The following is a 27,222-nucleotide window of genomic DNA, read 5'->3' on the forward strand; positions in this document are numbered from 1 at the left end:
AGGAGAGGATACTATAGCAGCAGCCATGAAAAACAAGGGGCAGCCTACTCCAATAATACCACACACTCCTGTGACTATACCAGGTTCCTCTCAATGGACCACTGAAGACATTGACAGAGTGATGAGATGCATGACATTCACGGCAAATATTTTTGAGAAAAATCCCCAGGCTATGCAGAGCTTCCAAATCACGCCACCCACTAGTGGCGCCATGTCTTCACAACCCCCAGCAAAAAGGCCACTTTCAGACACCCTTCTAGTTACCCCTCAACAAGACCCATTCCAAATTGATCTCTATGATCCAAATACAGACTCTGAGGAGATTGAAACCCTAGAGGAGGTGGATCAATACTATGATGAGAATGAAGAGAATCTTGGGCAGTTGCACAGTAGTTTTTGATTTGGATGTCTTTCATTAAGAGGAGATATGTACTCTGAGAGTTCAAGTGTACATCTGAAGTATTGAAGTGAGATGACAGGGTTAGGTGTAGAGGTTTTGGATGTGATTGGCGGATGGATGTGTGACTCTTTGAAAGCAGCCAATGAGGGAGTGTTGACAACATGGAAGTGGAAAGGGTAGAAGGGCTGCCCGTCTGTAAGAGGGTCCGCTGACACTGCGGTAGTCTGCGGACAGCACATGCCACACCTGGGTCTTTTGTGGATGCCTGCCATGGAAAGGGGACTGCAGAGACCCCGGACAGTTGTGGATGTCCGCAGACTTCAGGGAAATCACCCAATCAGGTTTCCTGGGTGTGGTGTACAGGAAGAGATGGTAGCAGGAGTTCTGTTAGTAGGAATTGTCAGAGGATTGAAAATGGCCAATGCAATGTCTTTCAGCAGGTAGAGTGTTTGAATGTTGGGGGACTCTTGGGTCCACTGGGTGAAGGTGTATGCTGAGCATTGTGGAATAGCCACAAATCCTGGATTCCCTGAATTAGAAGTGTTCTGGTATGGAGTGTGTGGCATGAAGTGGGTGGACTTGCTCCCATTTTGTGCAAATATGGTTCAATTGAAGAATCCGGACATTATCATCATTCATTGTGGTGGGAACAGTTTGGGGAACGTGACGGAAATCCCAATGCGGTTTGCAATGAAGGAGACATTGGGAAAGTTGAAGAAAATGTTCCCTAATTGCAAAATAATTTTTTCACATATTGCGCAGTGACAGATGTGGATGCATTCCAGACAATAAAGCTGTGTGTGCTTTTGTTCACAATGAGAATACTAAATTTGATAGAAGCAACATCTTTCGGCAAGATGGAGTCCATCTAACTGATGTGAGTAATCAGATTTTTGTGGAATACATTCAAAATGCTTTGAAGCAGTTTTTGTGAAAGTGAGAAGAAAATGAAAATTAGTGAAATGTTTTCTTAGTTCAGTTTGTAAAACCAAACATAAAAAAGAAATATAAAATTGAAAAACACAAAACGGTTCTTTTAAGAGCCACCCTTTTTTAATACAAAACAATTAAAATGATTTCAATTGTCCCACACCCTGAATTGTTTACATGTCCGCGGACTATGCAGGCTGCACAGGGGCCTGTGATGTTTTTCTCACTTCTATTTTTTTAACTGTGAAAGGTGGCTCCTACAGGAACCGTTTTTTTCTTGTGTTTCTGTCAGGACCAAAGCCAAGACCAAGCCGAGACAAGGGGTGCAGAGGGGCATGGTGGGGGCTGTGATGCACGTACAAGTTGGATCCAGAAAGCTGCATCCATTTAAAAGGCTGCTGTGCCCCTTTTGCAGAAAGGCAGCCTTCAAAAACTACAGCTCCCAGCAGAAGCAGTCTCCTGCCTACAACTCCCAGCATGCTCGGGGGCGCCACGGGCCAATCAGGAGTCCAGCAGGGTGTGGCACATCAACGCGCATGCGCAAGCCCCGAGGCACGGGGCTTGCGCTTGAGACTTCGGAAGGAGAGGACGTGCAAAGCCCAGCTCCTCCAGAATCAGTCGCGAGGGGCCCCGCCCCGCCGGAAAAGCAGTTCGGCCCCTCGCTCCTGCAAGATAAGTCTTTAACCCATCTTGGGGAATCAGAGGGATCGGGGGAGAAGCGCAGGGGGCCTTAGCCCGCAAAATTCCTAGCCCCTGCGCCTACAGGAAAGATAAGTGGGCGTGTCCTAGGCGCGTCGCTAATCCGCGCTTGCATTCGTAGTGGGGAACTGAACCGTACCGTGTGTTCTCGCCTCCTGGGACCAGGGAAAACTCGGCGCACGGGAGGCGAAAACACATGGGCAAAAGTTACCGCGGCGGTCTGAAGGAAGACCCCTGTGGTAATTAACACTGGCATTCTTTCCACATCAGGAACAAGTGGAAAAGCCCCAAAGAGTGGCAAAACTTTGGCACACTCTAAAACCCGTGATTTGAGCCCGGGTGGCAGCTAGAATGTTGTGTGTTTGTGCGTGTGAGGAATGAATGAGAAGGTTATGGGAATGCAGAGGCAACACCCTAACTTGTGTTATTTCTTTTAGCTTCTTGGACCAGCACTGAACACTACGGACCTGCCACAAGACTTGACGGCTTCATCATGGACAGGACACTGAAACCCAGAGCTAAGTTTGCATGCCAAGAAATGCTAATTAGTTGTGGACAGAATTAGGTGCATGGTTAGACTTGTACGTTATTGAGCAGTGAGGGGGCCTAAGTCTGACTATGTGGAGGTGGTGTGCAAATAACTACTTGGTACCAAGTACAATCTAAAGTGTGCAACAATCAACCCTTCCATTCCCCGTCCTATCCACAACCTCTACCCAAACCTCAATCCCGTTTCCCTAAAATCCCCCAACCTATCCAATCAACGAGACCCTAACCCTCCTTCCCTGCTCTGGTCCGGGTAGTCTGCGTAAGCTTCGACTTGCAGGCTCCACGACCATAGTGGGGGTGGTTGGTACTGCGTCGCTCCTGCGCCTAGGACCAGAGTGTTCTGACAGAAGCGCAAGCCCACGTATTTTCCAGGCGCCTGAGCGGCACAGCCAACCCTCACAACAAGTCATGGAAGAGATTGCTAAAGCCTTGCAGGATTTGCAAGGGGAGTTAGCCGCATCCAGGCAAGAATATGCAACTTTGTCCGCGCAGGTGCGGAATCTAGCTGCCCAAGCATCGCCCTTACCTGGTCAACCGTCTACCCCGGTACAGGTACATGTAACCCCGGAAGCCATAGTTCCCCTTGCACCTCCAGAGCGATATGCAGGGGATCCGCAAAGATTCTCTACGTTTTTGACCCAGTGTCGTCTCCACTTTCTCACCAAGGCATCAGCCTTTCGGTCTGCTCAAGCACGTACAGCCTTCGTGATATCGTACCTTACAGGGGACGCCGCCTCTTGGGCGAATCCTTTGGTTCAAAAGGACGATGCTGTCCTGTATGACTGGGATGAGTTTCTAGGGGAATTTGAGAAGATCTTTAATCGACAGGCAGCCACCCTCTGCAAGGATCGGGAACTGCTGAGTTTAAGGCAAGGCAATAGGGAACTGGTGACTTATGTCACGCAGTTCAACCGGCTAGTAGCAGAAGCCGAATGGCCCAGAGAAAAGAGGATGTCCCTATTTTATCAGGGGTTAAAAGACGAGTTAAAAGATCTTATAGCTCAGGTTGATCCACAGCCAAGAGAGTGTTCGGATATGATCAACTTAGCCTTGCGTCTTGACCACCGCTTGGCGGAAAGGCGAGGCGACAAGAGAAGAGGAGAATCTCGTCCTGTACCACGGTTAGACCAGTTTAAAGGATCTCGTGGGACGGTGGACAAATCTGAGGAGGATGAGCCGATGCAAATCGGCTCCATCCGGGGCCCCCTAACAAAAGAAGAGAAAGAGCAGAGAAGAAAAGACGGGGTCTGTATGTATTGCGGTAAGGCTGGGCATTTCGTTCGCGAATGCCCCGCCAAACCAAAAACCCAGGGAAACGCCTTGGCTCGTCGGTAGTGGGGGTCACCCGGCCGAGCCTAGTCAGCAGGGCCCCAGTTGCAGGCTATTCGAATCATGGCCCCTATATCACTCAGAAGGGTTGCTTAGAGTTCTTGACAAAGAGGAAACAGGTTACACTGCTAATTGACTCGGGTGCAACTGGTAATTTCATCGATGCCCAGTTTGTGGGTACTTTAGGAATTCCGGTGCAATGTAAACCTACTTCAGAACTGGTACATGCAGTTGACGGTACCCCCCTTAGTTCAGGTCCCGTTACCCATAGTACCTGTGTTATAATCCTTCGGTGTGGAGATGGGCATACAGAAAAGATTGCCTTTGACATTATTGCCGCCCCGCAATTTGGGCTTATCCTGGGTTTGCCATGGTTAAAGAAGCATGACCCTCACATTCAATGGACCTCAGGATCGATAGACCTGAATTCTCCATATTGCAAAGAACATTGCTTAAAAAAGGCTTTGCCGGACATACGCTCCATCTGCATTGCTAACAGTCCACCAGAGGTACGTCCTGAAGATCTGCCCCAAGAGTATGCCGACTTTGCGGATGTGTTTAATAAACAGGCTGCTGAGTCTTTACCTCCACACCGGCCCTTCGATTGCCGGATAGACCTGGAGCCAGGAGCGGTATTGCCATGCAGCCGCATCTACGCTTTGACCGAGGCTGAGAATGACCACCTCCGGGAATACATAGCATCAAACCTCAAGAGTGGTTTTATTCGGCACTCTAATTCTCCGGTTTCGTCACCTCTGTTCTTCGTACCGAAGAAGTCTGGGGAGCTCCGGACTTGTATTGATTACCGCGGAGTGAACCGGATAACCATTAAAAACCGTTATCCGCTCCCTTTAATCCCAGTACTTCTTGACCAAGTCAGGGATGCGGTCATCTATACCAAGTTGGACCTTCGAGGCGCATACCACTTGGTACGGGTGCGTGAAGGAGACGAGTGGAAGACCGCCTTCCGAACCAAGTTCGGATTGTATGAATATCAGGTCATGCCATTCGGCCTCTGTAACGCCCCCGCCGCCTTTCAACATTTCCTGGATGAGGTACTTCGAGAATATTTAGATGTATGTGCTGTTGTGTACATTGACGACATCCTCATCTATTCCAGTAGTCTCCAGGAACATGTCCGACATGTTCGTGCGGTGTTGCAAAGATTGCGAGAACATCATCTCTACGCAAAGTTAGAAAAGTGCGAGTTTCATCGTACCACTGTGGAGTTCTTAGGTTATTTCCTAACCCCAACCGGCGTTCAAATGGATACCAAAAAGGTGCAGGCAATTGTAGATTGGGCACCCCCTGCTAATGTGAAGGATATACAATCCTTTCTAGGATTTGCAAATTTTTACAGACTCTTTGTTAAGAATTTTTCAGCATTGGTTACTCCAATCACGAAGCTTCTTCGTAAGGGTTGCCCGTTTGTTTGGGATGCCTCAGCCGAACAGGGTTTTAATCAGCTCAAAAAGGCCTTCTGCGTCCTTTACCAACTCCAGACGTACCATGGCATACTGTAACCATGGACCTCATTGTGGATCTCCCGCCGATACAGGGTTACACGTCAATATTGGTTGTAGTAGATATCTTTTCAAAAATGGCCCATTTTATTCCTTGCAAGGGAGTCCCAACCGCTAGTGCAATTGCAGAACTCTTCCTGCAAAACGTCATTCACCTACACGGGCTTCCACACCATGTTATCACCGACAGAGGCCCACAATTCATTTCACGATTTTGGCGTGAATTTTGTAGGATCGTTGGGATGGAAGTCCATTTGTCATCCGGGTATCATCCCGAGACGGACGGCCAAACCGAGCGTGTAAATCAAGGGCTCGAGCAATACTTGCGTTGCTTTGCTGCAAGCAGGGAAACCACTTGGGTCCAGCATACTTGGTTAGCTGAACTAGCCTACAATAATGCCTTACACACGTCCACCAAAAAGACTCCCTTTTACTGTCTTTATGGACGACATCCACGTATTCTTCCCGTAGCTGTCCCGTCCTTAGAAGTGGAATTGCCCACACTAGCGGGACAGTGGATAGAAATTGAGCAAGTTTGGAAGGAGGTACAAGGTAATCTCGTTAGAGCAAAAAACTCTTATAAGTATTATGCAGACAAAAACCACCGTGCCAGTCCTCCCTATCGTGTGGGTGACAAGGTGTGGCTTTCCACCCGCAATATTCGATTGGATGGTCCCCGGAAATTACAGCCCCGCTACTTAGGCCCATTCCCAATTGTACAGATCGTGAATCCAGTTGCAATTCGATTGGAATTACCCTCCCAAATGAAAATTCATCCCACATTCCACACGTCCCTGCTAAAACCTGTCCCGCATGGAACTCCCGTTAAAAAAACCCCCCCGATAATTGTTCACGGGGAACCTGAATATGAGGTACGTGCAATTTTGAACTCCAAAAAGAGCACGAACGGCCAATTGTATTATTTAGTGGAGTGGGTGGGGTATGGACCTGAAGAGCGCTCGTGGGAGCCCTCACATCACGTTCATGCTCCAAGATTGTTGCGCACTTTCCATAAGAATTATCCAGATAAACCCGGAGGGCCTACCTTCCGTGGGAGGGGGAGTGCTGTCAGGACCAAAGCCAAGACCAAGCCGAGACAAGGGGTGCAGAGGGGCATGGTGGGGGCTGTGATGCACGTACAAGTTGGATCCAGAAAGCTGCATCCATTTAAAAGGCTGCTGTGCCCCTTTTGCAGAAAGGCAGCCTTCAAAAACTACAGCTCCCAGCAGAAGCAGTCTCCTGCCTACAACTCCCAGCATGCTCGGGGGCGCCACGGGCCAATCAGGAGTCCAGCAGGGTGTGGCACATCAACGCGCATGCGCAAGCCCCGAGGCACGGGGCTTGCGCTTGAGACTTCGGAAGGAGAGGACGTGCAAAGCCCAGCTCCTCCAGAATCAGTCGCGAGGGGCCCCGCCCCGCCGGAAAAGCAGTTCGGCCCCTCGCTCCTGCAAGATAAGTCTTTAACCCATCTTGGGGAATCAGAGGGATCGGGGAGAAGCGCAGGGGGCCTTAGCCCGCAAAATTCCTAGCCCCTGCGCCTACAGGAAAGATAAGTGGGCGTGTCCTAGGCGCGTCGCTAATCCGCGCTTGCATTCGTAGTGGGGAACTGAACCGTACCGTGTGTTCTCGCCTCCTGGGACCAGGGAAAACTCGGCGCACGGGAGGCGAAAACACATGGGCAAAAGTTACCGCGGCGGTCTGAAGGAAGACCCCTGTGGGAATTAACACTGGCATTCTTTCCACATCAGGAACAAGTGGAAAAGCCCCAAAGAGTGGCAAAACTTTGGCACACTCTAAAGCCCGTGATTTGAGCCCGGGTGGCAGCTAGAATGTTGTGTGTTTGTGCGTGTGAGGAATGAATGAGAAGGTTATGGGAATGCAGAGGCAACACCCTAACTTGTGTTATTTCTTTTAGCTTCTTGGACCAGCACTGAACACTACGGACCTGCCACAAGACTTGACGGCTTCATCATGGACAGGACACTGAAACCCAGAGCTAAGTTTGCATGCCAAGAAATGCTAATTAGTTGTGGACAGAATTAGGTGCATGGTTAGACTTGTACGTTATTGAGCAGTGAGGGGGCCTAAGTCTGACTATGTGGAGGTGGTGTGCAAATAACTACTTGGTACCAAGTACAATCTAAAGTGTGCAACAATCAACCCTTCCATTCCCCGTCCTATCCACAACCTCTACCCAAACCTCAATCCGGTTTCCCTAAAATCCCCCAACCTATCCAATCAACGAGACCCTAACCCTCCTTCCCTGCTCTGGTCCGGGTAGTCTGCGTAAGCTTCGACTTGCAGGCTCCACGACCATAGTGGGGGTGGTTGGTACTGCGTCGCTCCTGCGCCTAGGACCAGAGTGTTCTGACAGTTTCTTCTGTTTTTCTATTTATTTTTGGCTTTTTCAGTGTTTTTTTTGCAGGAGAGTGAAGTTAAGGTGGGGAGGGGAAGGGGCTCCAACCACAGAGATGGAGGGGCAGGTGGAAAGGGGAAGATGTTGGGCATGCCTTAAATTTAAGGTAGGGGGCACTGTTTCTCGTGCTCTTTGAAAACTGCCTCAAAAGCACTGCAAAACTGTTCCCCCCCCTGCAGAGTGGTGTGTTGCAGTACATGAGCATACTCTAGCATTCCGTATGGCCTGCAATGCGGTCGGTGGGATCCTCTGTGTGCTGGCAGGAGCGGGGAAAGAAGACGGCGCAGAGGAAGATAGCCTGCTCCTCCCTGAGAAAGGAACAGCCTTTCTCAGTGCAACCGGGTGGTTAGAACTGACATGGTGGCGCACTGATGTGGTCCCGAAGGAGTAGTGCCCCTGTTGTCCGTGACAGAGTTTCACCCCCACACTCAATGCATTCAACAAGGGCAGCCTTTGCCTTTGGGACCCCACCCATGGTCTTAAAGAACTGCCACAACTAGGATTCACTACGGGTTTTTCGTCTTCCTCTTGATCCTGCACTACATCATTGCACCTGTTCCTCTGTCCAGGCACTCCAGATGGTGATGGATATGGTGGGGGAGGAGGGGTTGGGGAGCAGAAGTGGCCATAGCAGATGCCATGATGCTGTCCACTGTTCACATTTAAAGTTCTGCAAGATGCTCTCCTCTGATAATGAGGAAAAGTAATGGGTGGGTCTCTTTAAAGGAACAGTCTGCAGACAGTCGTACTGTCCGCGAACTACCGGGTCGCACAAAGGCCTTGAGAGTCGTAAAAAGTTGCCAGATTAACCTAGAATGGGTCTGGGAGCTGTGTACCGGTACAGTTTCTGCTTGAAACACCCTAGATTGGCTGGAAATATACTTTTAAACTGTCCACGAACACCGCCGTCACGCTGCACGTCTGCGACCCCTGACGGGCATCCCCGGACATCCTCTAGGTGGGAAATGCAAGGCACATGCGCCTGGTGTTCGTAGGCCATGCGTGGTGTCCGCAGACTAATTAAAAGTGCATCATGCGAAACCGGACATGTCTGGACATCGTGCCTGTCTGGTGGCATCTCCATTCTGAGTGCAGACACCCCAGGCAGTCACATGGTCCGCAGACTATAATGGGAGTTTTAAAAAAAACAAGGGAATACCACACAACAATAAACAAAACATTTGCAGTATAAAAATATATTTATTTGAGAAAGGGATGGGGTATCGAATGGGAATGAAAAATGGGAGAATTAGGCATTTGTGTAGAATAATCATGAGGGAAGGAAGGGATTGAGGTTTCATCAAATCGCCTTTGTTTAAAATGTTCAGAATTGGATGGGGATGATTGCTGGGGACAAGGGGTACAGGTGCAAGTAGGACAGTGATAAGGAACATTTTTAATCAGGTGGTTTTTGACCTATTGTACATGTTCATTTCAAGTTCATCATTACTTAGTTTATCCAATTTTGTTCTTGATTTGAGTATTTACATTAGGGGATAAGACTTCTCTTTCTGATTTTAGGAACTGTAAATGATAAAACTGGTGCGTGCTTTCATCATGAACACTATCTATCTACTGTAAGAGAAATAGAAATTATTTAGTACAGTGTGTACAAAGTACATTATTTGTTGACAGTAAAATATGTACTGCATACCATTGGAGATGTTATCATTGCTCATTTCATCTCTTGGGAAGTTCTTTTCAAACCATTCTAGTGTGCTTACCATTTCTGACAGAAAAATAAAAGGGCTTATGTCTTAATGAAAGCTAATAAAAGAGAAATAAAAACAATACACTTACTATTTAGTGAGAATATCTTGTCCAGTAAGCACCTGCTGTTTCTTAATCTGTATCTAGAGTTGTACTGAGGAGATTATATGAAGTGTACAGTTATGGTTTGTCATAGGTGCATTCCATTGCAATGCGTCTTGCATAAAAAATAGTATTTTTAAATGAGAGTATTTGTACAATGTTGCAACATTAGTTGTGATTTTAGGTACATATGTTTGTTGGTTGATGGGCATATCTTTTTTGGGTCTCCCCTGTGATTTTGAGCATTGCAAATGCAGCTGGATGTGCGCAGATTACCGTGCTGTCCGCTGTTAGGGAGAATTCTCTGTAAAGGCTAATTTCCCAAACCTAGTGCGTCCCCCAGCAGCTTTGCTGGATTTTTGGGGTTTATTTTTTATCCTGCTAAGAGTGAGACTCTTTTTACTCCAACTCTTAGACATGATTTGAGGTGTTCCTTTATCTTTCCATGTGTTTTATGGGCTATGGGGTATTTTACTCCATAGGGTCTCATGTGTTTTTTATGTGGGTTACACAGCAACCTCCGTGCCGTAACCCAGGGGTGTCGTAGCGACCCCCCAACATAGACTCCATACCCTGGGACTGACTACTGTCTCCCAGGGCATGTAAAGTCACCATTGGCTTTACTAGTCCCAAATTATGAACAGAAACCAGTGCAAACCATCATATTGTGGACGTACTGGTCGGGGCAATTCGATTGCCCCGGGGTCTGTTGTTCGAGGGGGCACGTCTCTGTCCCCCCTGATCGAGTTTTGGCTGGTGGCAGTGGATACTACTTTTTATATTCAACCGCAAATATATCTCTATGGGATTTTCCCATTGTTCGAGGCTACAAACTTTAATTATTTAATTCCTATAGCCTCGAACATACCGCCGGTTTATTTAATTAATATTAGACAGATTTTGAAGGACCTTTTGGGTTGATATCACTTAGAACCCCCGCGACCTGATTAAATGCAAAAATTTGCACTGTCGCATTGGTGTGCCATAGAACGGAGACTTCGAGTTCCTCAACTCCGTTTGTTTAATTAGGAAACCAGGCTGCTGTGGTCACACCTGATTACTGCGCCAGAAAAAAAATGATGCTGGAGACTAAGTCCAATTGCTGTTGTGTGATAAGTTTAATTGATGCATCCATAGGGCAGATCAAAATTATGCTGGAGACTAATTGCTGTTGTGTGATAAGTTTAATTGATGCATCCATAGGGCAGATCAATTAAACTTCCTTATCACACAACAGCAATTGGACTTAGTCTCCAGCATAATTTTTTTTCTGGCGCAGTAATAAGGTGTGACCACAGCAGCCTGTTTTTTTTATTAATATTAATTCACCGGTTGGTATTTTTTGCCAGAACTCGATTCTAAAATGGCGTTTGTGTTCTCTTCTGTGACTCCAACCCAAGTCGAGACCTTTGTTCCACTTTTTGGCAGGCTTCTCCACAGAAGCCTCCAAAAGTGGTGCCACTCTGTCTGGGTACAACAGGGGGTATGGGAGGGGGTTTAGGCATCCTGGACTGAGTTACCTTGGTAACTCAAGTCGCACTCTTGTGTGATTGGCCCAAGTGGTGAGCCGGCCGGCTCACCACTTAGCATGTTTGATTGACAGCTAGGCTGAATGAATGGGGATTTGCTGCATAAAAGCAGGGCTTTGGGGACTGGAACTTCAGAAGTGGCCACAGGACCTAAGAATCCGAGGAGGGAGAAGCTGAGCCGACCTGCAACGACGACACCACCGGTGGAGCCCTGCTGAACCGTCTCACCACTTTTCCAGACGACAGAGGAGATCTCCAGTCCGGAGAGTCTTCTTCCTTTGACTGGTGGGGATAACCAGTTTTGCCTTCTTTTCACCTTCCTGGAGCATCTCGTGGCCGCCTTGCCCGTGCCAAGCACCCCGGCAACCGGAATACCACGGTTTAACACTATCGCAAAGAGAAGGGTAGTACCTTTTAACCGAAGAACTCCGTGGCTGGTTTCTTCCCTGGCAGTGCAACGACCTTCATCTTTCCTCCACGGCGAGGACTCCTCTTCCTCTGGACGAAACACTGACTTGCACCCGCTGCCTGGAACAACTGCCCCTGCTGGAGCTTCCTTCACACTTAAGATACTGTGTCCCGCCTGGCTTCCCTTGCGACAGATCGTTCGGGCGACAGTAGAGCCTCGATTTTATAACCTGGGTTGGCCTGGGACAACCTAGCTAACTTTTCCTGACTTTAATTTCATCCTTTTTGTGCGAACTATCTACAAGACTCTTTGGGCATAACCCCACTGTGTAAACCTGGACCCCTTCTGCTTGCTCTCACCAAGAGTGGGCCTTGCAATTGACTTCCTTGCTCTCCAGTAGAACTCTGCCTATCCTGCCTTACTGTGGTTCTTTTAAAAGTATTGAAACTTGTGTGCTTCCATAACTCTGCCTTTCTCCCCCCCTTTTTTATAACTTATTATAGTGCCATCTTAAGTTAAGCGCTCACCTCTGTCTGAAAATAAGTGGCGTTTCTCACTAAGACTTGTCTAATAAGTAATTAGGGTTGTATATATATATATATATATATATGATAGTGACGGTGTGCTGAATTTACTTACCTCTTTTTGCTAGTGTAAATTACAAGTGTCTCTTTAAATAAATAATTATATACTTTTACACCAAAGCTCTGGTCAGTGTTTGCTTGTCCTACTGTGTCTCTGTAACTATTGTGTATACTCTATATACTGCCTAACTCTTCTTGAGGGAAGTCTGACTGCTCAGCCACAGCTACCAAGTGAATCTGTGTGGTACAGACTGCTACCAAGTGGGTTTACTGCCAAACACCTGTAGTCTTAAACCTTTTGCAGTGGTCCGTAAGGGAACTGCACAGGTTTCTGCCTAACATCCGCAGACTCCATATATGCCACATGGGGGGTAGGGAGGGTGGAGTACAATATACGGGACTTGTAGCATAGTAAAAGTGCACTAGCAAAAATCTATGAAATTCACAGAAAAAACTTTGTTAAAGGGATGTTATGGTTAGGTTGCACTAACAAAAACCCAGGAAATTCTGTGAAAAAACATTAAAAGGGAAGTTATTGTTACAAGCTTCTGTTAGATGGAGAGAGGGGGACAAGTTTTAAGAAAAGAAAAAAGGACCCTGCGGCGCCTGCTCCAACCCACTTAAAGGTGGGGGCGGCGGCGGCACACTTCTGCGTTTGGAGGGGTGTGCAGGTGACAAGTGATCTGCGCCGTGCCATAATGGAGGTCGACATTTTCGACAGCAGCATGGAAAGATCAAACAAGTAGAATTAATTTGGCTACATTTCACATCATTACGATCAGCTATAGTTGCAGTACCCACAACTCTTACTATCCTGCCTTCCTCGTAAAAAAGGACAAGAAGCTGACTCAATGGTAGGAAAGCTACAGAAGGTAAGTGAAAGGTTTCTAGCATTTGCCACCAATACGTTTTGCACTGACAAACCATTAGTATGATTTTCTAGTTTTTCCCTTACCCAATTCTGCTTGGTCTTCTTCATTGTGCAATGAAGCATCTTTAAGCCGCTCATCATCTGACATTGTTTGGCTGTGCACGGAGCCAGAGTCCTCATCTGATTGGCTGCATCTTCGACTGATAACTCTGTAAATGCCGGAATCCAAAACATTGTAGCTTTCCTGAAAAATTAACATGAAGTCACATACCAATAATGCACACAAACTTTAAAACATATACAATGTATGTTAAAATATGTCCTGGTTCCCATATTATCTTAAAATCTTTCAAAATACCCATGAATGCAGCCCTTGTCTAGATGGGGACATCACAGCAACCTCCTGCCCCGGACTTGACTTCTCCTTTTGCTGTGTGGCACATAAACAAGCTGGTTTGCAAAATTAGATTTTGATTTTTCTATTAAAATTATCTTACTTCTAACAGATGAAGGGAACTAAATGAATGCTTTAATTGATTAATAAAATCTATTTTAAAACACTTGAAAACAAGGCGCAATAAGTTTTTAAAAAGTGTACAAATTGTCTATAAATACTCTCCATTCTCTTTAAAATTCCCCTTTACCCTGTTACTCAACTGTAAAACAAACAATATGATTTTTTTGTCAAAATATTTTTATTGAAATATCGATCAAACATGAAATTCATCACAGAACATAATACAGCAATACATCATTAATCGAACAGCTTAATCAGCGCTTCGAAATTTCATTTTTTTTAACATTTATTTATTTTCAAGATTTTCAATAAACAAAATATACATTACCAAAAGTTCAAACAGAGTATCAAACATAACACTCAGTGTTTCATAGGTACAGAAACAAAAACAAAGTCCAAATCGCGGATAAAAATTGAAACATTTCTGATAATACAAGACACATTTCGTATCAATCGCAATATAAGATACCTAATTCAAAATATTACAATTAAAAAACAAATAAATAAACAAGAATAAATAACACAACATAGGACATTACAAAGACATAAAGACCACACATAGACTACATAAAACAGAACAAAAACAAAACAGGAGGAAATCCTCAACTGATACACATAAATAAATCAGATAGTCGGATCCAATAGAAACAACTAATCCTCAGATACACATTTCATTTTAACATAGGTAAAATTAATCTACGCTTTGTAAAGTCTTCATTAAACTTTGGCAGGAAGCTTCTTTGAAAGACCCAAAACTTTAAGGAAAGGAAAGTTGGAGGAGAAAAGAGAAAGCGAGCAAGGAAAGGCGAGGGGGGAGAGAGAGAAAGAGAGAAGGAGAAAACATTAAAAAAAAATAAACCATTTATACATATAGCCTTCACATCACCAGCAGTAATGCCAAAATTAACATTCTTCTCGAGAGAAACCTTTCCCAAATAAATCCAGGTAGGTTACCCCAGCATAGCGTACAGTTCATAATCCAGGGCAATCATGGCTTAAGAAGATATTTAAGCAGTTTGGGCTGTTAGAACATGCGTTCTCTCTCAGCTACATATTCGAAGAATGGGCTCCAAGTCCTGGAGAACTTGGACGCCTTGCCGTTTATTGAAGCTGTTCATTTTTCCATTCCAAACAGTTCCCAGACCTTTACCCACCAGTAGGCTACATAAGGGCCCTCTACCTCTTTCCAGAATCGAGCCCTTGTGAGTCGGGCTGCCATGAGTAGGTGGGTGATCAGATCCCCTCTGGGACCCGATTGCGGATATGATCCATCCTCTGGTGTGTCACCTAGCCGCATATATCTTTGATCGTCAACCTAATTTCAAGCCAGTAGGATTGAATGACTGGGCAGTGCCACCATAGATGGCCCAAGTCTCCTCTCGCTCCGCACCCGTGCCAGCACGTGTCAGGGTAATGTGGATTCATAGCGTGTAACCTTTGGGGGAGAAGTACCAACGGAAGCACAGTTTGAGCGCACATTCCCTTATAGCCGTGCACCTGGAAGATTGATGAGATCTAGCCCAAATTCTCTGCCAGGATTCATAGGGCACTTGGATCCCCAATTCCCTTTCCCACGCTGAGGTATAAGCAAGTTGCTCGTCCTCTGGGATTGCCTCCAGGAGACAGTAGCAGGTAGTTATTCTTTGTGTTTGTTGACCTTCTGAAGCTATCAACTCCAGTCCCATAGGGGGCCTATTAGCTGCTTGTCTTATGATGGGGTTGGTTGTCCAGTGGCGGATCTGTATGTATCTAAACCTTTCAGTTTCTGGGAGAGTAAACTTTTCTTTACATTGGGCGAAGGTCAAGGGCTGGTTGTCTGCATAAAGATCTCGCAGTTTTAAGGGGTTCCCGTGTGACCACAGTTGGAATGAGTTAGGTTGAAGTTTGGGGGCAAAGGCTGGATGTTGTGTGGTAGGGGAGAGTGGACCAAGACCCAGAGGAAGCCCCCTTTGTGAACGGAATCTATCGCAACAGCGGAGTGTCACCAATGTGGATGGGAGAAGGGAACCTCAATAGATGCATGCTTCTCGTGGGAGAAAGGGCAGATGGCAGAGAGGGATAGGAATAGAGTTCTGCCCAATGTCCTGCCATTCGGGGACCTCTGTTGGATTAGACCACTTCAGAATGGCGGCAATTTGCACCGCCTGATAAGAACGGGGGATAGAGGGGAGACCTAGACCTCCCAGTTGTTTACTTCGAGTCAAGAGCCTGCGCTGTATTCTTGGTGTTTTCCGCTGCCAAACAAAACGGCCCACTTCCTTCTGTAAATCTAAGATGTCTCGTTCAGGAATCAGTATGGGGAGTGCCTGGAATGTGTATAGGAGTCTAGGAAGCAAGACCATTTTAACTGGGCTAATGCGCCCTAACCAGGATATCTCTTGTGCAGCCCAATTCTGCAGCGTTTCCTTAGATGCTTTAAATAGGCTGGGGATATTGGCCTTCCTCAGTCCCGTGAATGTTGGGGTCGACTATACGCCAGGGTAAGTGATGGAAGTACTTTCCCAGTTAAGAGAATAAACTTTCTGGAGAGTGCTCAGGGAGTCGGGGAGTTCCGATAGATTCAGACCCGTCGATTTGGCCCCGTTTATTGTAAAGCCCGAAATCTTTTCAAATCGGGCGAGTAAGTCCATAAGGGGAGGAACTGAGGTATAAGCAATATGATTTTATGTGTAACTAGCTGTTCCCAGCCTAACATACGCTGTTCTAGCATATCTTAAAGATCACAATCGGTCAGTAATTCATAGGGTCACTTCTGTCCCCCATCTTAAATATCAGAATTACCACTGATCGCTTCTAGGAAGGGGGCGTAGGTCCCTGTAACTTATTAATGGTCATTGAAAAGGCTAAACGTATCAGATAGAATGAGAGGTATCAGCAGTATAAGAACAGTATCTAAGCTCTTTAGAGACTAACGTTAAGCCGGTAATTAACTGGTCAATGATGCTGGAATCGCTGTGCCCTGTTTGAAGAGAAGTGAGGGTAGAAGTAGTAACTTCCAAATGTTTGCGATAGTGGAAGATGAAGGTGACCGCGTAGAACCGTGCTCATTCTGTTTGTTGAAATGGTTGCTGTTGCCATTTGGACAGCAGAGGGCAACCTAATACTGATAAATTGCATCAGCTGAGTACGGAAATATATCTAAGCATTTATATATATATAGATAGATACCATCATTCATTTAAAATCCTTGCTTCTAGATAACATGCAAGACTTATTTAGTTAATTTCTTCTTTAACTTTTTTACCCACTTTAGTTTATGATTGTGATTTTGACTAACCACTCCGCCCTGTGGGGAAAATGTAGATTGATCTAAAATCAGTCACCATGTATCCTGTAGTAAGATAAATATCAAACTTCCTATGTCTGCATACCATAAATGTCCCGATAGTTTGGCAAACTATGAACCTGCATAATTTCTATCCATCCTACTGAATTTGACATAAGTATGCAAATCATGCATTTGGCATATGTATCGTGTCACAGATAGCCTCAATAATCAACAGATAAAAGAGGATACATTTTCACCAAGATTTATTTTAAATAGGATTAGGGTTCTTTGGGGGTTGGAGTGAGAGTGGTTGTTCAGATGGATTTTCAGACTCAGCCCTTTGGGACAGATTCTGAGAAGCCACGCTATTCTGATGAACAGGGACAAACACTAAAGTCTAGCCAAACTCTATCTGGGTAGTGTGGCTGATCAGCAAGGTTCAGACTTAGGCGGTTGTGAAGCCTTCAGTTAAGCACACACAGAGCACTCTTAGTAATATAAGTTAGGCAGAATGCATAGAACTATAGTTTTTTATTTAGACCATAGACAAATCTTATAAATGAAAAACCACAGGTAAGTAACAGCCTAAAGATTCACTACTAATATATAAACATTCACCGTGAAGTGCTCTGATAAGAGCACTAACACTTTACTTTTAAATGCAGTTCTAATAACTTTTCAATAGACTGGGTGTGGTAAAGCAAAATAATAAAGAAATAGAACCAGGTAAGTAATCTACACTTTGAGAACTAATAGGTTTAGAATAAAGAAGTTAACAAACACCATACAAAACATTAGAAGTATGGTTCTTACCTGAAAAAGTCTGCCCCTGGCTACAAAATAAGAGGCCCTGTGCCCTTAGAGTCACAGGTCCCAATATAAGTATTTTTAGGAGGCTAGGAGTCTCTTTAGGAAGACTGCAAAAGTGCCAACAAAAAACTGTAAGTGTTCCAAAGTTTATTAGCACCTGTAGCGGGGGAGCCAGACAATTAGGTTGTTCGAATCGTGGGCTGATATGCACAATCCAAGCCCATGTTCTGAGTAACCTAAAGGCTGCTCTCACCCACCTCATCATCTTCCCCTCACCCTCTCCTACCCTCAGATCTGAATCCCTTACCTCCCTACACCACTTACATGATTGCTTTGGCGGCAGGGCCATTGCAGCTGCAACTCCAGCCTCTGGGCCGCCATGAAAATAGAAGAGGGGCTCTGCATGTTGATTGAAACACAATACAATGCTGTCAGCATACAGATTAAAACCGGATGCAGTGATCCGGATCAGGTCGTAACTGCACTGGGCCCCATCGATTAGGCCCTCAGGCTTGGGCTGTTACCACTGATCCAGCCAGCTGGTTCGGTTGTTATTGCTATAGTAAAAAGAAGAAAAAGTCTTAAAAAGACCCTCTCCAATCCAACCACCTTAGAAGAGACCCATGGGAGGATACTAGGCCAGAACACCACCGTTCAAGGCTAGGCAATGGAGAGATAGCGATAGGAATTTACACTCATACAACCCTATGGAAATAGGGAGTGGGGCAAAACAGGTATTTCTACTCACTCCCTGAAGTTTGATTCTCTCAGTTTGTGGCTCTGTGCTCTGATGGGCCGGATTCTGGACAGCTGGACACTCAGGACACATTGACTTCTGGAACACCACTCTGGAGATGACCTCAGAGGACTCCCAGGACACGAAGCAGGTGGCAAAAAAAGCGATGGCCACTTGAGGAAAATGACGGAAGGCGATCATTGTGGCGAGAACAACAAAATTGGTGCTGCAAGTCTCCTCTTCGTGGTGGAGAGTTGAAACTTCACATCTCTACTGTGGTGGGCAGGGCACCCAACCAAACACACTGAGACCATCCGAGAAGGTAACTGGAAGAGCGAGCAGCTTCCAAGCGGTAAAGCCTGGGTACGGCATAAGGGAAGCTGAGAACGTGAGACCAATGAGCATGAAGAACGAACGAGTCATGGGGAATTCGAGTAGCTTCCCAATCACCCGCTCCGCATACGGCAGAAGGACAGACGGAGACGACGATGCGACGAAGAGAAGGAAGGAGAAACCTGGTACCGGAGTAGAGCATCCGAGCGAATGCAAGTGCCTGCAACACTCCATAGCCTGCAGAGAGATAAGGGGGAGAACGGGAGAAGCAGGCGGTCTGGGGGCAAACAAAAACGAGATGACAAACTAGTCCCAGTACTCACAAAGAGTTACTTGATATGTATTTGGAACTGTATAAAGCTGAGAAGAAGGGAATTGAATAATCCTGCATGGGAAGTCTATGAAGGTTCCAAGGCAGAACCTAATAACAACGGGAAAATACTATATGAGGAACAAGCTGCAAAGATAAGAAACTGTGAAATAAAGTCTGGTAACAGAGGAGGACAGACAAGATTGTCAAGTACAGAAAGTGGCCATAAAGAGAGAATCCATAAGTGGGGAAATATCGAGTGGACAGAAACCGCAACCAAGCTCAGAGACCCTGGATCAATAGACTGTGGGAGGTCTAACACCTCCAAACAACAAGTGAAACATATCAGGGCGAAGGTTGGCCTAAATACTTTGTTGAAGAGAATATCAAATCCAACAATGCTGTAGAAGAATTACAAGAGTTAGCTCAAGAAAAAAAAGAGACTATTTCTGAAGATTGTGCTAAATAAATAACAACCAGAATAAAGACATTGATGTAAAGAAGCCATTGGAAAAGACTGGTGCATTAAGAGAATTAAGCCACTTTCATGTAACTGTAAGTTTAGATTGTTAGTGGTAGGGTCAGGGTAGAACTAGATTTGGACGGACGACTTTTCTTTCTTTGCGACTTCCTGACGAAAGATGAGCACCTTTAGTTGCTTTAGATAGGCAGTGAAACCGCTTTAGAAGAGGGAAAACTAGGCCACTCTATTACCATTTAAATAAAAGTAGTTTCGAAATGTCTGACTCCTTCCGGCCCACCACAGTAGGGAAAGCAGCACAAAGAAAAAATAATCGTTACTAGCAGTGGTATAAGGGGTAGCCTGGTCTATTCTCCACCTTCCAGTGGGTTCCCTCCACTGTAGCCAGGTGTGCCCCTATTCCCCTAACCAACTTTCAGAGACTGGAATTTAACGTACAGTATCCCCTACTGTCTAGGTGTAACCTGGTTTAAAGGAAGTCCTAAAGGCCATGGCTGTCTCTATTTATCTCCCAGAGGTGATTTGCTCAAATAACCCTGGCTCTGGTTGCTCTCGATCTCCTTCCCACAAGCATCGCTCCTACTCAGTCTCTCATGGCCTGTCTCCCACCTTCCTCTCCCCTCCTCCCACCTTCTCCACTATCCCACTCTTTACTCTCCACCTCCCTCTGATCTTGCTAGTCTCTCTCTCACACCGCACACTCTCTCTCCTTCCTCCGCTATTACCTTCTCCTAATCCTCATTTCTCCCTTGCTTTTCCTCATTCTCTACACTCTCTCCTCCAGGTCATTTCTCGCTCTATCTCTCTCTCTCATTCACCTTCTTGCTCTCTCGTTCTCCCCTTACTCCGCTGACACTCTACCCCCCCTTTCTCCTTACCACTATCTTCTCACCCCCACAACCCTCCGGTCTCACTCACTCTCTCCCTCACTCACTCACTTGCACTGTCCTACAAACCTCTACTTATGCCCCTTTCCTACTTTTACTCTCACTCACCCCTCTCTTTCTTTCTCTCTCTCTCTCTCTCTCTCTCTCTCACTCACTCACTCGCTCACTCACTCTTTCGCCCTGTCCCAGCCACACACCCTCTCTCTCCCCAGACGTTTATAATTGGTACCACTCTCTCATACACACAACGCCTTACCTACCGCCACCAATATCTTTGCAACACTTGTTTCCACCTTCTACTCTCCTCTGCCAGGTCTTTTGGTCCAACAACTCTGCCCTTGACCTCATCTGAACACATTTAATCCTTGTTCTGTTTGACTGGGCTGTTAAAGCCCAGCCTACCCTAGTTCAATCTCCCAATGTTTCCATTGGCTTCTGTGGCTACCAGTCTCCTGGGGCCAATCTAATCCTATCTTTTCCCCTTGGTGGTTGGATTTCCACAGTACAGTTTGTAAAAGCACTGGTAAGCCATGCTCGCTTTTTGCGTTTCGCCGCAGTCAACAAGAGGGAAAGGAATATTTTATTCTCGCAGCACAGACTTACCCGGACGTCCAAGTTTGTGAAAGATCTTTCTTGTTTTCTCTCTAGTGTGGTGCTGGCTGGGAACATCTGCTCGACTGGTTGATTAGAAGTAGTTAGTATTATGTGGTGTTCAATTTTCTCACAGGACACTGGTCCGTATTCTCTCTGTGGCCGGTCAGGGCCTTCCGTGAAGGATATGTTGGTAAGAAAAAAAGAAGAGGTCTGGCTAGAAAGGGGGTTGCAAGGTTGTTGCCAATGCCATTACACCATAACACACACTAAGGAGAGTCAGGTACTGTTCCCAACTCCCTCACTCCACCTCCGCGGTAGGATCAGCTCTGCCAACTGCCCTGGTAGACCGCCCAATCCTGGGTTGGGAGGGGTCTGTGCTCCCCCTTGACAGGGTCAAGACCCTGACCAGGTCATAATGCGTAACAGGAATTCACCATATTTCTGCCCATATGTTGCAACTGTACATTTCATTGCTTTACTGAAAATCAGCAACCCGCTCAAAGAAGAAATATCCTCTTTGGAGATTGTTGTAAACTAAACTCATCTAGCTGTTGACAAAAAGCAAGATTACTTGCCACTATTTTCTAAAGTTTCAATTTAACACAGCTGCTGATCTGATTTCAACTCACTTGATTTTCTCTTTTTTTCCACAATTTGGTTGTAGAGAAGTCACTTCGACATCAGGACGTTTGCCAAACCTTCCATAACAACGATAATTACAGCCTATTTTTAGTATGTTGACTTGAAATTGTCATTTTTTAAATTAGTTTTTATAACCATTCAGTATATGTTTGAAAACTGTATTCACTAACAGACTCGAAAGCCAGCAACTGTTTAAATTCAATACGCATTCATCAATCTTAAACAAAGAGTCCGCATGCTGTCTGTCTTACAATTGGGAGTGAAAGGCAGACGAGTTAGGAAATGATGGATGTACTTCCCCAAGGTACATAACGTGGTTTAGAAACATTAGCTGAAGCATTTCCATCGAAATTTCTTGTTTTTCGTTGAATTGCTCTTTGTGGAGGGGGCTCGAGTAAATGCTTGGAGATGAAGGCTATACTTCATTGACGAGATCCAATACATTTGAACTGTATCAGAGGTTTCTTGTTGCCTCATGAAGATGGGACATGGCCTTCACAGTTTAATCAAGCCCATTCTCTTCAGCGGAGGGTGGACTGATATCCACTAGATTGATCCTTTCTACTGTAACTATTCCAGGACATATTAGGACAGCTGCCATCCCTTTGCGGTTTAGAAAAGTATTTAAGATACTGCTCTTCAAATAACACTTGGTCAGTCTCTGATGTTTAACCCCCAGTGGAATTCCCCTTTGAAATGATGTCCCTCGCCTGACCCTTTGGGTGTGTAAAGAGGTGACCCATAGGTGTCAGGTGCTTCCACTCGTTCTGTGCTGCAAGGCCTGGGAGTAGCATGTGGAAGGTGCCCTGCTTACACGCAACACCACTTAGGTAAGGGACTTGTCACACTGGTCCCACAGTAACATCCAGACTTTAAAGAGGTATGACCATTATTGCTGGTTATACTCGCAAAGTTTGAAATATTACGGGCCCTTGTGATATGAAAATACTTTAGAATCTACTTGGTGAAGCTGCCCGACAACCAGGATGTTAACACGGTTTACTGCATTCAGGGTAGCAAGAACAATCTGTGAAGCAGATACCAAAGCAATGCCATCTACAATTGCCAGACACAGAGCTCCCGCTAGTGCAGGCCTGTATGGGACCGACACTGAATCTAAGATGGCAGACTAGCCTTGACCAGTTTGGTCGGCAGCCGCAGAAGACATGGACTATTCAAATGCACGCACTTGAAACAAGAGAATAGATTGGCAAATGTCCAGTCATGCCCCATACAGGAAATTCATGTACATGTCAAACACTCAAGGGAACGCAGACTTACAGAAGGGTACAGGGACATATAAAAGAAAGCCCAGACAGCGCACGTGTGGGTGTTTTAAGAATATGTTTGTGTGAGTTTTAAGGCAGCTGGAGGAAGGAGAGGCTGAGACAAGTAAGAGATAAAGAGAGTAGGAGCTAAGCAGGAGGAGGTGGAGGAACAAGAAAAAGAAGTGATGGAAGAAGGAACTAAGGTGGTGGCAGAGAGATTAGGAGCTAAAGAAGAGATGGTGGGAAGAGAAATGCAGTGCAGGTAATGGTGAAGTGATGATCAAATTAGTAGGATGGAAAGCTTAGACCAACAGAGGACATGGAATGAGATGGAGCTAGAAAGAAAGAGGTCTGTGGAGAAACGGATAGGAGGCTTAAGGAGAACAGAGAGAGAATCACATTTTCAACAGGGTTTGTGAGCTAGGGGAGAGGAGGAACGAGCTTGTAGCGAAGGATCTAGGAAATACAACAAGAGTTAGAACAGGGTAGAGACCAAGAGCAGGCACCAGAAAGAGGTCTTTTTTTTAAAGCTGTTTATTATCATTTTTAGACAACAACCAACAACAATAACAAGTACACAACCAAACAAACATCACTCTGGCACTTTCCGCGTGGATTCCGCTTCTTCACTGTCCTCGTGGAGCGGTTTGCGGCCATGTTGTCCTGGTCTAACGCTACCCTTTGGTCAGCTCCCAAATCCTTTTTTGTTGCTCATCCTCTCCTTTTAGGGGGCACACGCCATATGTTTATCTATTTCCTAGATAATTTTCGTCCCCGCTCCTGGGGTCATCTATATTGCTCTCTGCCCCTTGTCCAAATAGGTCTTGCATCAGGGCGTTCCATGCCAGTATCTTTTGCCCGCTTTCCCCTTCTCCCCTCTGTACCGCCCTCGTCCACACCCCCGTTTTCTGCCAGTGCCCACCTCTGAAGATCCGACTATGAGTCTATAGTTAGGCACAGTAAATGGGCTTAAAACAAAAAGCAGAAACCTAGTTGTTTGTGCCCTCTGCTGGTTATCACTTTTGTTGGTAAAGAGAGAAAATTTTATTTTTTCGAGAGTTTGTTTTTGTTATTATAATTGTAAATTGTTCCAAAGTTCATTTCTTTAAATGTTTATAAGAAAATGAAAGTAACATCCTCACATCCTCGACACGTGTTATATCAGACAGTTCTTCAGGAGGGAAAGAGAGCCTTACATTCGGCTATTTGAAGTTCATATACATCAGCTAAAAATAAGAAATAAAATAAAAACAGTAGAGATTCTTAATTGTTATTAGTAACTGGCGAGAGACAATCTGAATGCAACAAGCATTCTGATTGGTTCTCGGCAGGTCCCTACCCGGCCAGGAATCCCTCTGTTGGGATTCCACAGCCTTTGTCCCCGGCGGGGGGCATGGTATCCCCTCAGCCAATGAGGAGGGTCGAAGCGGGGCCTTCCCTGCTCCGAGCCTCCCCGGGGACTCGGGTAAGTCTTTTTTTTTCTTTTTTTTATTCCCCTCTCTCCCTCCCACCCGCCCCCCCAACTTACCTTCTTGGTCCTGCGTCCCCAGCTGGGACGAGGGAATCCTCCAGCCGTGTGGAGACTCGGAGCGGGGCCATCCCCCACTCTGCGCCTCCACACGGCTGGGGGCTTCCCTCGTCCCCCGCTGGGGACACAGGTACGTTTTTTTTTCTTTTTTTCCCCCTCTTTCCCTGTCCCACTCCCGCCCTCCCAACCCCACTTACCTTCTTTTTGATCCTTTTTCGGGAGCGGACGCGCTGGGAACACTTGTGTTCCCAGCGCGTCCGCTCCCGATGGCCGCCATGGAAAAGAGAAACAGACTCTGTGTTCCCCTTCTATGGCGGCGGCCATTTTCTTGGTCTTTTTTTTCTGTCCCGAAACGCAGCAGCGTTTCGGGACCGAAAAAAATGCTTTTAGTGCCCCGGACACGCAAATAATGCGGGCCGAGGTACTAATAGCAATAGAACCCTTGCAGCGGGGGCATTACCGACTTCGCTTCGCTCGGGGCCTTACCTATGGGCCCCGGGGCATTACCTGAGTCGGTAATGCCCCCGCCGCTTGGGCTCTATTGCTTAATTAGTTGACCATCAATAGTGAAAACATGTTATTTACTGTTGGGCCTGCCCTGGAGTTACATGCAATTGCTATCCGTCGTTTGGCCAGTATGCACACCAGGTCCTTCATTTTGGCCAAATACGTCGTTTTTCTGCCTCCACTTGGAAAAAGGCCCAGTAAGTACGACTTAGGGTTCCATTCTTGCATCTGGATGCCACCTCCCACCACTTTCTCCTTGATTCCCTCCCAAAAGGTCTATATCACTGGACAGGTCCAAAACATATGCAACATGTCTGCCTCTTCATTGGAACAGCTGGGGCAATTACGAGGTTGTCCCAGTTTCATCATGATTATCCTTCTGGGCATAAGGTATGCCCTATGTGTGAGGTACAATTGCGCTTGCCTAAACCTTGCTTTCCTGGACACTTTCTTTGGATATCTCAGCACTCTGGCCCGCTCCTGCTCGCTAAAGGGCCTCTGGAGCTCCCCCTCCCAGCATTCTCTCATCTGTAGCACTTACACATTGCTGGATTCTGACTACTGTTCATATATCCTGGAGGCTGTGTGCCCTCCCTCTGAGAGGTCGTACCATGTGTCCAACCCTCCCTCCATATCCTCCTCGTCTGGCCATTCTACCCATCTCTTCTTGATCGTTGTTATCATACTGTTATGTAGAAGAAATTGACCTCCATGGATATCATGGTCCTACACGATGTTCTGGAATTCCGCCTATTGTCCCTGCTTCCTCAGATCGCATATCTGTACTACGCCCTTAGCCTCCCACTGGATCGATAAGTTCAGAAAGAGGTCTCTTAGGAACAAGCTCAGGTCAGAAAGGCAACAAGTCTAGTAAGAGTGGGTTGGTGGCTTGTAGGATCAGGACCGTTTTTACAGAGACAGTGTGAGGAGCTCAGATACCAGCCCGTGGTTCCTCCAATCTAGCTCTGGTGGAGATTGCGGGTACTGCAGACGTCTTGGTCCACCAGCAAGGAGAATCAGGAGCTGCATAACCAACCACTCAGTACAGCAGTCAAGAGATGGCCAAGCTGCAAGCTATCCATTCGCTGGCCAGAAACCTTTGATTGGCTCAAGAGTGTGAGGATACTGTGGAAAGACACAAAGATTCTTGAGAGTTAAGTGAACTTAACCTACAAACCTGGAACAACCAGATAAGATTGCTATTCTGTGTAACGCTCACCTGATTCCCGTAGAGGCGCCGGTCTTGACTGGGCGTATACCGTATCTTCAAAGGTGATGTGTAACACACGGCTGGCTCTTTGGGCTGGACCTCTGTGCACTGTATGTCTGACTCGAAGGGTAAGATGTCTGCAGATAGAAAATATGGGATTAAGGAACTGGGTTATTGAATGTCTCTCTCTTCTTCCCTTTCTCTTCTCCTGTAGAACCCCAAAGGTTAACGCTCTCACCTTAGGTAAGTGAACGCCGTGCTCTTCATCTGCCTCGGGGCAGGGTGCTGTAACCAGTTTCTTCACTGGATAAGGGGAGCAGGCCTCTTGACTTCAGAGGACTGCTGTCCGTCGTTTACTGCACGAACGGTCAGTTTCGAGTAATTCTAATGTCTTTAAAGTCTTTAGTAATGATGTCTCTTGTTTTGCAGGGTTCCGGCGATGGCGGATGACGGGCTGAAGTGAGTTGAAGATGGAGCCCGTGTGATGAATAGAAGCGCCTGGAAGCACGTAAGTAAGCGCTTGTTGCCTGCTTCACGATGCGCTCTAACTGTCTTTTTATTTTGCAGGTACAAGTTCGGAGCGGCTGCAGGGTGCCGGAATGCCCACTGGGTTAGATGTGGAAAGGAGTAATGGCACGTGAGTATTAAAGTTCCCCAATGTCTTTAAACGCACCTTGTTTTGTCTTTCAGATGCGGGATGCAGCGCCGAAGGCCTCCGGAGCGTGCGAAGAGTTGGTAAGCTTTTGTCTTTCAGATGCCGGAATGCAGTGTGAAGACCTCCGGAGCGCACGAAGAGTAGGTAAGCCTTTGTCTTTCAGATGCCGGAATGCAGCGCGAGGCGTTGGTGACAGCCGATGGACCAGGTAAGTGAAGAGCTGTCACTGAAGACCGTAAAGCTAACCTGTTCTTTCTGGTCTTTATAGGTGTTGCTGAAGACTGGATTCAGGATGGTAAGCCTTTTTCCTTAGGCCCAGGATCAGATGCAGAAGACACGATGAGCGTTCTGCTGCAGAGGATGCAGAATAACGCAAAGCAAGATTCATCCATCGGGTGTGGTTTAAATAGCCTCCTGTAGTGCTT

The 27,222-nt window shown here is 46.2% G+C and overlaps 1 protein-coding gene across 2 annotated transcripts in view; it reads right to left on the reverse strand.

The window, feature by feature from the left end:
- HPS5 (HPS5 biogenesis of lysosomal organelles complex 2 subunit 2) overlaps positions 1-27,222 on the reverse strand; it is a 1,306,927-nt gene that overhangs the window by 589,879 nt on the left and 689,826 nt on the right. For both annotated transcript variants that reach the window (XM_069623788.1, XM_069623787.1), the window contains exon 12: positions 13,136-13,295. In XM_069623788.1, the coding sequence (XP_069479889.1) occupies positions 13,136-13,295 (160 nt within the window). The remainder of the gene's footprint in view (positions 1-13,135; positions 13,296-27,222) is intronic.

This window comes from Ambystoma mexicanum, chromosome 11 (assembly GCF_040938575.1).
Source record: "Ambystoma mexicanum isolate Mex_15411 chromosome 11, UKY_AmexF1_1, whole genome shotgun sequence".
In the NCBI taxonomy this organism is placed as follows: domain Eukaryota; kingdom Metazoa; phylum Chordata; class Amphibia; order Caudata; family Ambystomatidae; genus Ambystoma; species Ambystoma mexicanum.